Source organism: Gopherus evgoodei, chromosome 6 (assembly GCF_007399415.2).
Source record: "Gopherus evgoodei ecotype Sinaloan lineage chromosome 6, rGopEvg1_v1.p, whole genome shotgun sequence".
In the NCBI taxonomy this organism is placed as follows: domain Eukaryota; kingdom Metazoa; phylum Chordata; order Testudines; family Testudinidae; genus Gopherus; species Gopherus evgoodei.
Genome location: NC_044327.1, coordinates 63,220,932 through 63,234,202, shown reverse-complemented (window position 1 = coordinate 63,234,202; position 13,271 = coordinate 63,220,932). Strand labels below are relative to the sequence as shown.

General features: G+C 40.2%; 1 protein-coding gene across 1 annotated transcript; it reads left to right on the top strand.

The window, feature by feature from the left end:
- The first annotated feature begins 4,394 nt into the window (after positions 1–4,394).
- Positions 4,395–10,723, top strand: ARL14EPL (ADP ribosylation factor like GTPase 14 effector protein like). The gene is made up of 4 exons (XM_030565952.1): positions 4,395–4,475; positions 7,587–7,709; positions 10,003–10,142; positions 10,501–10,723. Exons 1-4 carry the CDS (start codon positions 4,395–4,397, stop codon positions 10,721–10,723), a joined length of 567 nt encoding a protein of 188 aa, XP_030421812.1.
- Positions 10,724–13,271: the final 2,548 nt, after the last annotated feature.

Genomic DNA, 13,271 nt, shown 5'->3' with positions numbered 1-13,271 from the left:
ATAGGTTCCCATTGTAATTCTTTTTCTCTCCTGCTATTGTAGAAAGGATTAAATTACAGTCAGGAGCGCCTCAGAGATTTTATAATTTTTCCCCTAGAGAGATTTGTGGTTTATTTTTCAAGACAAAGGAACCTGAATGCAATACATGACGACTATCCACACACTATCTTTTAAATCCGTTTGGTAAACTGTTTCCTCTAAATTTTATGTCAGCATTTAATTTTAATAATGGTCAGAGGAAAGGAAAATAATATAACCAAGAACTTACAATGGGTTAAATTAACTTGCTCTAAGGCTGAGCTGTAGCAAATATCTTAAAGAGGGCATGGATTGAGCTAATGAAGATTCCAAGATTTGTGCTGGACTTACCAGAACTATTTGTTTGCACACCACAGAGGAGAATTTAGCATGATGCCAGTACACTGACTTATTGCCAATATCTAAAATTTATGGGTTTTTGGTCATTTTAAACTTGTTCTCTCACAGTGACAGGGAAAAGCGATAGGAAAAGTCATCGATGATCTTAATATACTGGAAATTTGAAAAATTCCCCAAAGTGTCAAAATCAGTGTGAATTGTTACTTTTGGTCTTATTGCAAACTAAACTACAAATCAAAGGCAAACAATGAAAGTGTGACAGAGTTGCAACATTTTAGAGATTTGGGGAAAGTCTATTTACTTAACTGATGACTTTAAGCTGCAAGAGGTGGCTGTTAGTTTGTAAGATGTTTTATGTGACTTATTTAGTGTAGTAAGATATTGTCCTATTATTACCATGTTGTTTTCTTTATTGCAACCTTTTTTTTAAAAAGTGTAAAAATTATTGTGGTCTTAATGGTTACTTTTCAGTTTAAAAAAAGGCCTAAAAGAGTTTTGCGTGATGTGTGTATACTATAAAGAAGATAATGCACACAAGAAATGAAGAATCACATCCAAGTTTAAATGGATTTCTCAGTTTTATGTGTTGTATGCCAAGGACTGTAAATAATGAGGTGAGGATGAGGTCCTTTAGGACTTTTACCTGGCATTGTCTTCAGCGCTGTCCTCCTGGGACCATTATTTTGATGCTTAGTCTTCTGTTTCAATCGCTCTGGCTGATGTCAGGATCTCACTATCAGAGCACTTGTGCAGCAGTAAACCTAGAATAATCTTTCTTCTGTATGCCAGGCTGTTTGGTTGGTAAGTACAATTTAAAATTTTGGAAAACTCTTTTTTCCTCAATAACTGATATAACCTTTCAAACTGCAGTTTTTCATAGGAAGAATTTAGCACGCCTTTCCTATTTGTTAGATGAAGTCCAGAATGAAAATAATGATTATACAGATCATCTTGCAGAATTCAAACCCAATGAAAAGGCCTATCACTTCCTGTTATGCAAGAAATAACAAGGAAAGGATGTGTGGGGGACAAAATCTCCACTCTGTTGCAGAGAGTCTGCCTTGTTGTTCTGTTGGTGGATGGTGAGGGTTAGGGTAACCAGACAGCAAATGTGAAAAATCCAGACTGGGGTGGGAGGTAATAGGAGCCTATATAAGAAAAAGACTCAAAAATCGAGACTGTCCCTATAAAATTGGGACATCTGGCCACCCTAGTGAAGGTTGCTTTCCCGACTCTTCCCACAGAATGGGCCATTGTTCTGTCTCTACATCTTATGGATTCTCTAGGATACTGGCAGAACCTCAGGAGGCAGGGGCTATTCCTGCATATGTGTTCTGCTTCCATGCTGGCTCTGGAGTCCCCTCCTGCTCTCAGGAAGCCCAGCTCCATTTGGAACTCTGCTGCCAGGGAACCACTAAATGGTGGCTCACCTCCAGAACACCATCCCCCCTCACATTCACATAAAGCATTTCCAAGTGCAAAGAAAAATTCATTCATTCTCATGCTGAATTAAATTTATGTTCAATTTCCTGTAGAGTTTAGAGATGTGTGATATATGTGTCACAACATCAGCTGCTGATTCCTGGGCCCACAGAGCTCTCTGCAGGTTTGGGGCCAGGAGGAAGATGGTACTACAGAAATAGCTTAGCCCAATCTATCTTTTATGGGGGATGGGGGTAGATCTGTGAGGAGTACCTCCTCTGTACTGGTCCAATGAAAGGAGTGATCAGACTTAAATATTTTAGGCTAAATTCAGCGCGTTTACACCAAGGTGACTCTAAAGGAGTGGCCTAATATTATTAAAAATCTTGTAATTATGTAAAAGTAAATTAGAATTGATATGTACTTTCACTGTGAAGATAACAAGCAGCCTGTAACTATTAAGAACTCTGCTCACCATATCTTCTACCAGCTGAAGTATTTAGACAGCACAGGCTGCAAGACCCATGAATAACAAGTAACAATAATAAACCCTTGAAATAACAATGAGGAACATTTTCCTTTATAAAAATCATAAATGAATGTTATGCCTTCCAACTTCAAACATTTCCTGATGCATTGCTCTTTCTGACCAGAAACATCTGTCTCCTTGACAACATCTCCAAGTCTCTTTATATTACTTCTCCCATCCTGTCTTCAGTCAGTTAGCACTGTCTTACGTCTATGTTTGTTAGCAAATATTATATCCTTTACAGAGGTCACATTGTCTAGTAACATTGAGAAATGCATGTTCACAACAATAAAATACTTATTCTCATCAAGTTGTATGCAAAGTCAGTGTTTTGAGAGGGAGGTAGCATAGGAGGAGATGGACTAGAACTGACTGCTTTCCTTGTACACACAGATTTCAAAACGGAAATCTAAAGAGACATTAATGCTGCTTGGACGCCTGGCTAGACTGGAGGGCTGTCCTGAGGGAGGGAAAAGAATGTCCTGTTATGGAAAAGGTTGAGATTAGAACCGCTGAGTTAGAGGTCTGGCTAAGGAGCAGCTCCTTTTGTTGTTCTTCTCATCTCCCTTTCACCTCACTGCAAGGCACCTTCTCTAGCGCTTTTGCTGTTATGCCTCAACTTCTTCCTCTTGCCCTGCAGGGGATGCTATAAGCAGAGATGCTGAAGGCGTCCACCTTCTTTGCTGGTTCTTTCAGCTCCCTTTGTCTCTGCAGTCACTTATAGGAGGAAAATGAGGCAGGTAAATTAGAGAGCAGTGCCCCTCTCCTCCCCGCAAGGGTCCCAAGAGAGATTCCTGAAGGGGAGGGGCTTAAGTAGTGTGAAGACAACCACCCCACAGAGAGACCATTGCAGCAGGATTTGGGGAAACCTGAGACACTGTCCACCACCAGGAGGAAATGACTGGAGAGACCCAAATAAAGGACTTAAAAACCCTCCATGTCAAAGTGTCAGAGACCCCAAGTGTGGGGCAGTCCGGCAGATCCACGAGCAGATGGGGAAGGCTGTAAGAGCCTCACATGGAGGAGGCCCTTGGAGATGCCCCTATGGGGAAGTGAGGGGCAGAGAGATCCCCAGCAGACTGGGGAGAGCAATGAGATGCTCCCCAGCAGGCAGGGGGTAAAGGAATTAATGGGTGTTTGATGGGGAATAATGAATGCTGAGTGCAAGCTGTGTGTGTCACATGAGTGATTCTATTGTATTCAGATTCTTATACTGCGCCCATCACCCTGGTTTCTAAGCACTTTCCAAAGGTGCATTAAGTGGCAAAACCAGCATCTGTCACATGCAATTCTGTCTCCCTTTATCCTTCTGGGGGAGAGCTGTGTGACAGTGAGCAATGAAGAAGTGAGTGAGTGTGTTGGTTGGCTGATTTTGTGAGTGAGTCCACAGTTGTTTTATTAGCAGAGGGAGTGATGTGTTTTTTATGTTAAACATAAAAGCAGACTCCAAGTATAAGCAAAAATAGTGTAAAATGAAAAAGTGTGCGTTTAACAGGCAGAGTTTTCACCTCACCTGTCATTTAGAGCCTCCAGTACATTGGTGAATTGTTATGCTGCTGTCTGGAATGATAGAAATGCGACATATATTATTGCGACACATCTTTTGGAGGTCCATAAAATATGACAAACTATAGCACCCGTACCAGTTAATTTGCTTACACAGTGAAAGCTTTTAAAAAATTGGTTGACCATGACCTTATATTACCTGTGTAGAACAACAGTGACACCTAATGGCAAGTTAAGTTAACGATCTGTACATATATTCTCCACATCTGTTGCATATCATTGATGGCTCTTATTTGCTTTGTGAAAATGTTGGTATGTGTTTTTATATTCCAGAGAGTAATTTACTGTTTCAATGGGTTAGTGACAATTCCTTAAAATGGTTTTCTTTGATGTCTTAATGTCATGATTTACCCAAAATGTGTTGGAGTGTCTGGAGATCATCATTTTGCACTTGAAAATATGCAGCATTGCTGCACTGTAACATTCCTGCTCCTGAATAGCAAAAGATGAAACAAGACTTGAGTATTTATTAAAATCATCCAGCAGAGACACTGGAATTATGCAGCTGGGATCCTGGAATTATGCAGTACTGCCTCCAAGTTCTCTCTTCCTCATCACCTGTTCAGCAGTTGTCCAACCAGTACAATATGCCCTGATGTTATTTATTTATATTAAGTTGATACTGAATTTTATTATGCCCCCAAATTTCAATGTGCTGCACATTTTGGTATTGCAATGCTTAACTGCATTGTACAAGTAATCGGAGAAGAAGTCAGAGGTTTTACAAATAGAGAAGGGACACTTGGGTCTTTTGACACAGAGGAATATATGGGAAGCAGTTTTGTTTTTTGGCATCCAGGAGGCAACTGAGGCTTTTGATACATTTCCTTTGCAGTATCTCTTCTTACTTTCCTCCTTTTGGGCTCAAGGGAGATTACGTTAAATTTGGGAGAGGGGTTTGAATTCCTTGTTCCTCATCTCTTCAGCTAGTTGCCACTCTATTCTGCCCCAAAGTCTGCCACTACTTCTGGCAACAATGGATGAGCACATTAGCTTGATACGTCTGCTTTAAAGATTAGCAGGAAATAGTTAACAAGTGTTGTCATTTAAACTGTGGTCACTGGGCTTCAGAATCAACACCCCATTGTAATGAAATGGAATCTTCTTTCAAAGTTATTGTTTCTGGCTGTCTTTACAGATTCATGCAGAAGGCACTACATCTGTAGCACCTGATTCACATCTTGAAGGTTTTCTTCACAATCATATTGAGCTACAGACTTTTTATGATTTTAAGTGGAAGGTTCAGCTGTGGAGCTCAATTCACCTGTAATTTCAAAAGATTGCAGAATTATGTGATCACTTATGCAGTTGCATAAACAGGGTCCGTCTTAAACATTTCAGATAGCAAAAATGTAAATGACCATTGACAGTTCAGGAATCATTTAAAAAATGTACGCCCAGAACAATGGCCTAAGGATCTTTGGAGGAATATTATGCTTGCCCTGCAAAGTAGTCATCTCAGTAAATTATTCAGTAAATAAAAGGAAAAGGAACTAGGGTCAAACTGTTCAAATGTTGGTGCCTAAAAATCAAGCACTTACAGCCATATTTAGTTAATGAGATAAAATAGAAATAACAAATAATTTATAATAAAATTTAATTAAGAGCTGCTGGGTGCTCAGCACCTCTGAACTTCTGACCATTTATTTATGCACTTAAACATTGATTTAGGTATCTAACTTCAGGCACCCAAGTTTGAAAAGTTTGGCCAAAATTTAGGCTAAAACTAATGTACTACAATTACGGTTCCTCATATATACCCTATATACGTTGACTAGCTTGTATGGGTAACAAACCTTACATAGCATTTAAAATTCCTTATTTTAAATGGATTCTATCTTGATGAGCTTTACAGCAACTTTTCTGTATCAAAGATTAGATTTTAGAAGATGAATTGTCTCACCTCTAGCCCAATTCCAAAATAGGAAGATTGCAGTAATTGCTTTGTATCCAAAAGAATAAGAACAATTGCCTGTTTTGAGATTAGACGAGGAAAAAGTGGAGTTGATGACATTTACTGTAAATTTGAATTTATTTTTTGCTGATGGACTGTTGAGTAATTCATTTTTGTTGTGTCGGGGTGTTTTCCACTTGTTGTTTTTATAGAGGGTTTATAATGAATTTTCCTGTTTCCATAATGTCCTTTTGAGACATTGAATCCAGATAAGACCTTGCCAGTTTCCTCAATAGTGGTCTTATATGCCTGAATTTTTGATATTTTGGGGGAGGGTCACAGGCCAACAGTCTGTAATATGGAAAATACAAAATATTTTTAAATTGCTGGCTTAAGCAGAACTTTTCCAAGTTGATGCTTACTAACAGTAACCCAATACAAAGTTGTTTGGATCAAGTTGCATAGCACCAAGGTAGGCTTTGCATCTGATTTGTCTAAAGACCTTGGAAGGAAAGCTTCAAGGCAGAATGATCAACACTGTAAATGGTGTGAATTAAGGGTAAGGCTGACACCTGTGGGATTTGTTTGTTTGTTTTGGGGTGGGAGGAGTGTCAACAAGGCATCAGAGGTAGACTGTCATTCCAGAATCTTCAGGACTGATCACTTTGGGGAGAGCAGCATCAACAAACAGGCCAGCTCAGCCTTTGACTGGTCTCTGCCAGCACCCAAAGAAGTTCTGTTAGTGAGAAGTGTTTTCCCAGCAGAACACTGTTTGCACTCCTGCTCAGTGAGAATCCAGAAGACAGAGAGCTGAAGAGTTTGTGAACATTTTAAATATCTAATTTTTCCTTTTTCTGTTTTTTGTCTTTTGCTTTTATTAAGTGGGAGAGGTCTTAGCCTTTTTATTTTCTTTATTTTTAGGGTGTGGAAGTGAAAGTGTCGCTCTGTGCATGCACATCCAGAAAACCCACATGGGGAAAACACCACAAAGAAAAGTTCTCCAGATTTAAACAGCCCTAAATATTTTCTGATAAAGACACTCATTACAGTGTGCTCTGTATTTAAAAGTCTTGAGAGACTTTAGATTGTCACCTGCAATTTCTAGTACATAAGAGTTGTTACATTTCCACTTATGGAGAGTGTTCTGTTAAAGGTTTGTATTATAATATCAGCGTTGGGGACAAGGAAGGAAAGGGTTAGTTCCACATGAGAAATGAAGTCTAAAAGGAAACTGGCACTGTAATAGCTCTGAGATTGAGGTTCAGACATTAGGTAATAGTTTACTTTCAATATTAGGCTTTTTAACTAGATTCAAATTACTCACTTGATTGACCATGGTAAAATTCCTTAGTTGGGATATATACCCAGCTGCACAGCCACATTCTCAGCCTCCTTAGCATTTATACGAGGATCAGTTATTTTTATATTTATTTGATGATCTAACTCCAATCCACTATTTAGCCTACCTTGTTTGATTTGTTGATTTGATCTTTATTTGATTTTGATTTGGCAATGTTTTATTTTTAGTTAGTTTATTAATAATAGCTTACCTTTGGTGATATATTTCTAGATTTTATATTTGTTTTTTCACAATTTTAATAACATTTCTAAAATAGAATCAGACACTGACACATTTTTTTTTCAGCAAGCAATGTGGGTCCAGAACCTTTGAAGGTCTGAGATGGATACCAGCTGGTCAATTTAAAAGTTTGACTAGCTCTCTGTAATAAGTCTGTGGTTCTCACACCTGTATATATCTCTTTAAAGTGTTCAGTTTTTGATGTTTCCTTTTTTTAGTGTCTTGAAATGAGTGATCATTTAGAAGAAAGCTGTACTGAGAAAAGCAATTCTGCCCGTGAGGAACCTGCAGAAGCATATGCCACTCCTGATGAAGATTGTCAAATAGCACAGAAGCAACTGGTATGACTTCTGAAGTACTGTGTTACTGATCAGGGGCTGGAGCAAATGTGCAAATACAAGTAAAGGCAAATAGTGAAATGACAGCAGTACGTGCACAGGTACTTAACAGAGTGTTTAGAGCCATTCATAGTTCTAGCAAGGGAGAACGAAGGAAGTGGGACAGTCCTCTGAAGAGAAACTAATCTTTGTAATTAATTTTACCCTTAGCTCTGGAAGGAATTCATTGTATTTGTCATTTCAGCCTCCATTGTTGTCTATTATTTGCTTCCAGTTGGAATGTTTGTAACCTATGAGTAGGGACTGCATTTTAAGAGTAAAACCCAATTTCTACCCACAAAATGTAAATGTCTACATGTGGCCAGCTGATGAGGTTGTCCCACTGCTTATCAGAAGGCCAGTGGCTTTAATTTTCAGTACTTGATGTCAGCCAGCTTGCAAATAAAAGACCTTCAGTTGGCTATTGGACATGTGCCACAAGAACGGAGAATCTGCTTAAACTCCCATTGCTACCACCAGTGTGGAGTGACAGGAACCCTCCCCTGGGAGCACACATCAATTTATATATGAGAAGATAAGATCAATTTATAAATAAAATACTGGTAATCTACTTTTACAGAAATCTTGAGAATCCCAAACAAATATTACCAGCTTGCACCTTGTATCATCATTTACTACATCATGTGTATAGTAAGTGAAAAGTGGATGTAAAATGCTACTCTTCTGACTGGTAACATTTTATGCTCACTCGCAATTGCATTATACAGGTGAAAATGACAAACCACGTTGTAGGATATTGGAGAAGGCCCATTTTTTTAAACCCCCTAAACAGTTTAATATGATTGTAGATCCAGATTTCCAGCAAAAATACAATAAAATAATCCTGCTAAAGTACTGTCAATCTCTATGAATTGTTTGCTTTGGCTCCTCCTTGCCTTTCTTATATACTTCAGTCCTGCAAGTTGTTTTTTCCAGCACTAATGATCTTCCATACCTTCTCCTTGCCCCCAGATTCTTCTTGGAGAGATGGGCCATGGGGGCTGAGGGAACAGAGGCGGGTAAGAGAACAGAAGGAATGATCCAGCTGAGATTAGGACAGAGATAGTATTTTCTTTTACATTGTAGGCTATTGAATTACTTCCTTAAAGGCACATTGTGTACTTTTATGGACCTTCATTTTATTGTATAATGTTGAAATAATGCTTTCCTTGAATATTCAGAATAATTGAAAATGATGCAATATCCTTATTAAGGTTTTTTTCAGATGTTGAGATATATATTCATATTGGAAGAATGGTCTAATAAACTGTAACTTGAAGAATGCAAAATTAGGTTCACTGGGGAGAATTTGGAGAAGAGCTAATGCAACACAGATGAAGGCCTGGACCAGGGTAGTTGGTAGGGATTGTGCAACATAGACATAAACAAGGGACAGGGCAGAAAGGCCCCAGGCAGCATTGTGAATGGGCTATGAAAGTTTGAAAGGGTGTACTACTGAGAGGCAGAAATCAAACAATCTTTCAGCAACTCTATTTCTGTTAGAACTTCTGTTTTGAAACTTGTTCTGATTCAAAAGAAAACACATAAGGGCAACAGTATTTAACTGCAAAATATTTTAGAATATGCAATGTCTGCTTTCTTACATGGCATTTATGATGTGGTCCAGTCTCTCTGACAGAAAGTGAACACCACAAGTGCTGAGCTCCTTCTTTCCTGTTCTCGAATTCACTCTAGCTAGGCCTTTACAAGAAGGGAGTGTTTCTGCCCACGGTGATAATTTTTCAAAAACCAAGAGAAAACCAACCAATTTTTGTGGTGAGGTACTACAACCTGAGCTCTCTGGGTATGTCTACACTGCAGCTGGGAGAGAGCCTCCCAGGGCTGACAGAGAGACTTGCACTAGTGGGGCTTGATCTAGCACACTAAAAATAGCAGTGTGAACGTTGCAGGTTGAGTTTTCAAGCCTAGGGGCTGTAATGTCATGCTTATCCACCTCCTTTCTCTGCATTCACACCTGCATAAAATTGGAGATCCCTGGCTTTGCCCTCCTCTGTTAGCTGACAAAATGGGCCTTGGGCATAATTGGCTAAAAAGTTAATAGATGGATGAACTGTTTTTAAATGGGACTATTGCTACGGTAGGTCGGGTTTTTGCCTTACGTGCCAATCACTGTGTCCTTTTATATTTTTATTATGAAGATTATTAATTGTTGTAGTAAACTAGCAAACATATGGCAGTAAATAAAAAAATTCTAGCTAGCTTTGGTGTTTATAGTCTTTCCTTTGTTCATTCATAGCAACAAATAGAGCGGCAACTAAAATGCTTAGCATTTCAAAACCCAGGACCTCAAGTAGCTGACTTCAACCCTGAAACTAGAGAGCAGAGGAAGAAAGAGCGTATGGCAAAGATGAACCAAGATTTTTTTTATAAACACAAGTAAGATGGTATATTTGATTTATTGTGTGTCTTTTGAAGTTGAGATGTTTACTCAATATACACAAAATTAAAAAACAAATATTTTCATAGCCTTGTTAAAATGTGCATGTTTAGCAGAGTAAATAGACTTTCTCTGTTTGGTTTAACAGAAGATTGACTGACTTATTTTTGTGGCACACATTACTTAACATTTAATAACTGTCTATTATTAGCAGAATCTTATATTGGCATTTCACTATGTTGCAAGAGTGTTCAGAAGAAAGTACTTGCTCCTGTGTAGATTCTTCCTCATTAGCTTATTTCAGTCATTGAGTGTGTTTGAAATATTTTCTGTGGGTCACTGTTTTTTCTCTAACAGAACTATGAAGAAGTATGACAAACATGGCAGGCTGCTTTGTAATAACATGGATTTGTGTGACTGCCTGGAGAAGAACTGCCTGGGTTGCTTCTATCCGTGCCCTAAATGCAATTCGAACAAATGTGGACCAGCGTGTCGCTGTAATAGAAAATGGGTTTATAACAGAATTGAGACTGAAGCTGGTGAAGTGATCAGCATGTTACCATTTTTTGTCCCTGAATGATGTTTTTCTGCTAGCTTTTGTAACTGAGCAATGTTTTTCTTTTCATTCTTTTTTATTTTTTAACCTTGAATAAAAGTGAATTTTGGTTTTGTGAAAGGGGCTGGATAGACTTGGCTAAAGTACCTGTTGGTGGTGCTCATGCGCCTTTCTCTGCCTCACCAATGTGCCTTAATCTTCACCATTAGGGACAAGTATATATTTCATTCTCCTTAATCCTTGGCAACTTTGCTGAGGCAACTAACAAGGTCCTCCTAAATCTTTACTTTCTAAAATTACAGGTGTCAGGAATGCTGTGGTCAGACAACTTCCTTACTCTAGAAAACAGGATCATATTGCTTTGATTCAAGTTTTCCCTCAATAATTTTTTTCACACATGCACATATACAGACGTATGACAAACTCATTCTTCTTAGAGTGATTCTGCTTGTATTCTGCTCTTCCTTGTGTGCATGCACTGCATGCGGGCGGGTAGCAATGTTTATTGGGGCTGCACTTGCACCCTGCATGCCCTCCTGTGGCCCATAGCTGAGGGCATAAATAGCAGTGCAGCCACAACCAGGCCCGGCTCCAGGCACCAGCGCAGCAAGCAGGTGCTTGTGGCGGCCAAGGGGAAGGGGTGGCACGTCCAGCTCTTTGGCGCCAATTCGGCGGCAGGTCCCTCAGTCCCTCTTGGAGGGAAGGACCTGCTGCTGAAGTGCCGCTGAAGAAGAAAGTGGCGCAGTGAAGCTGCCGCCAAAGTGTCGCTGATGACCATCACAGCTTTTTTTTTTCCTTTTTTTCTTTTTCTTCCCCCCTCTGCTTGGGGCAGCAAAAACCCTGGAGCTGGCCCTGGCCACAGCTGCCCTCCACTTCCTTCTTACCGTTGGTATCAGTGTCTCTGCTCACTGTGTGATTCTTTCCTTGCTTATTTGTTAGTAGTTAGTTGTAGATAGTGTTCTATACCTAGAACACTATCTAGATCAGTACAGTTAAATTTCTACTTTTAAGTCTGTTGCAAAAAAGAAAAGTAGAAAGGCATCACATCAGAAGGTGCTCCGGCACTGGACACCTTGGGACATGGCAGATTCGAAATCTCCAGGATTCAAATCCTGTCCTTCCTGTGAGGCAGCCATTCTTATCAGTGATGGATACTCTACAGCTTCTGCCTTGGTGAAGCACATGTACCACACAAGTGCTCTATATATTGCTTCTTTTTGAAAAGGCCCACAAAAGTGAGGGAATCCCAGCTGAAGCTCTTTCTCTTAGAGAAATCTACGAAGACCTCTTTGGTTCCCAAAGAAGAGAAGACCACCTATCCTGACCAGACCATCCCAGTGATTGCTCTGGTAAGCCGGAGAACCACCCAGTACTCCTGGGCTCATTTGGTGGCAAGAAAGTCTCACTCCTCCAACTCCTTGACTATGGAGTCAGTAAGAGATTCCCTCCCCTTTCCAACCCTCTCCTATGAAAGGAGAGGAAGGAAGGAGCACCACTCTCAGGGTGACTGGAGTCACAGATCTCCCTCTTCAGCTCTGAGTAGATCCAAAGCCGGAAGCAGTTTCATGCCCCAAATGGGTCCTGCTGATATCTTGGCCCCCAAGGGTCTCCAGATGACCTGGGTGACATTTGAAGAAGCTTCTTGGCTCCCCACCAATGCCAATGCACCAGCACCAAAACACCTGGCAGTGACAGTAGAGCACTTCATCTTCTGTGATCCATATCATGTTCCTGGATGTGGATGAAACAACTTTGGAACTGACCTGCTTGGTACCCATGAGATTCATGGTATCAGGTGTCCTAGCGGTAACCAACCAGCCAGAGTCAACATTACTAGCCTCCACAAAAAAGCTGTTGGCTCCAGAGCTGTCCACATCTTACACTTCAGTGACACTCTAAGATGCTTTGGGCCATCCAAAATTCCTGAAAGAAGGTTCCACTTCTCAAAGAGAGATGATGTGGCGCTACATCTTTGAGGATTGCAAAACACCCTAGTACATCAACTCACAGACAATACTCAGACAATCATGAGTGGTCAGTAAAGGATTCAGTTCTACATGACATCTCCTCCAAGTGGGGACACCCAAGGATAGGCCTTTTTGCTACAGAACAAAACAAAAAGTGCCAAGTGTGTGCTCCAAAAGGAGATCCAGCACAGGCACTTTCCTCGTCCCTTGGACACTTGGGCCCCCCCTACACAGATCAGGGCCCTTTTCATCAGATCTCAAGCAGCTTCTGAGTTTTACTAAGAGGGATTCCATCCTGGAGATTTGTGGATCATCTACCTGGAGTTCAATTCATCTTTGCCCAGCTCTGCTTCTTGGTAGAGGGAGCCAGTACTGATGCCTGCTTTGCAGAGCTGTCTTACAGTTATTGATTCAGTAGACTCTGGCCATCCACCTCGAAGAATTGGGATTAGTGCTTGTGAGTCACTAGAAGTAGAATTGATGTGGACAATCACTCGAAGGAATGGTTATTTACCCTACAGTAACTGTGGGTCTTCAAGATGTGATGTCAACATGTATTCCATGACCTGCCCTCCTTCCACGCTACTTTGGAGGTCTGTATCAAT

Excerpts from the sequence above, each read along its gene's own strand:
- ARL14EPL (XM_030565952.1), top strand. The coding sequence starts at position 4,395 with ATGCAGCTGGGATCCTGGAATTATGCAGTACTGCCTCCAAGTTCTCTC. Across the intron at positions 4,476-7,586 it reads GTTCAGCAGTTGTCCAACCA|TGTCTTGAAATGAGTGATCA; the intron begins GTACAATATGCC and ends TCCTTTTTTTAG. Across the intron at positions 10,143-10,500 it reads GATTTTTTTTATAAACACAA|AACTATGAAGAAGTATGACA; the intron begins GTAAGATGGTAT and ends TTTCTCTAACAG.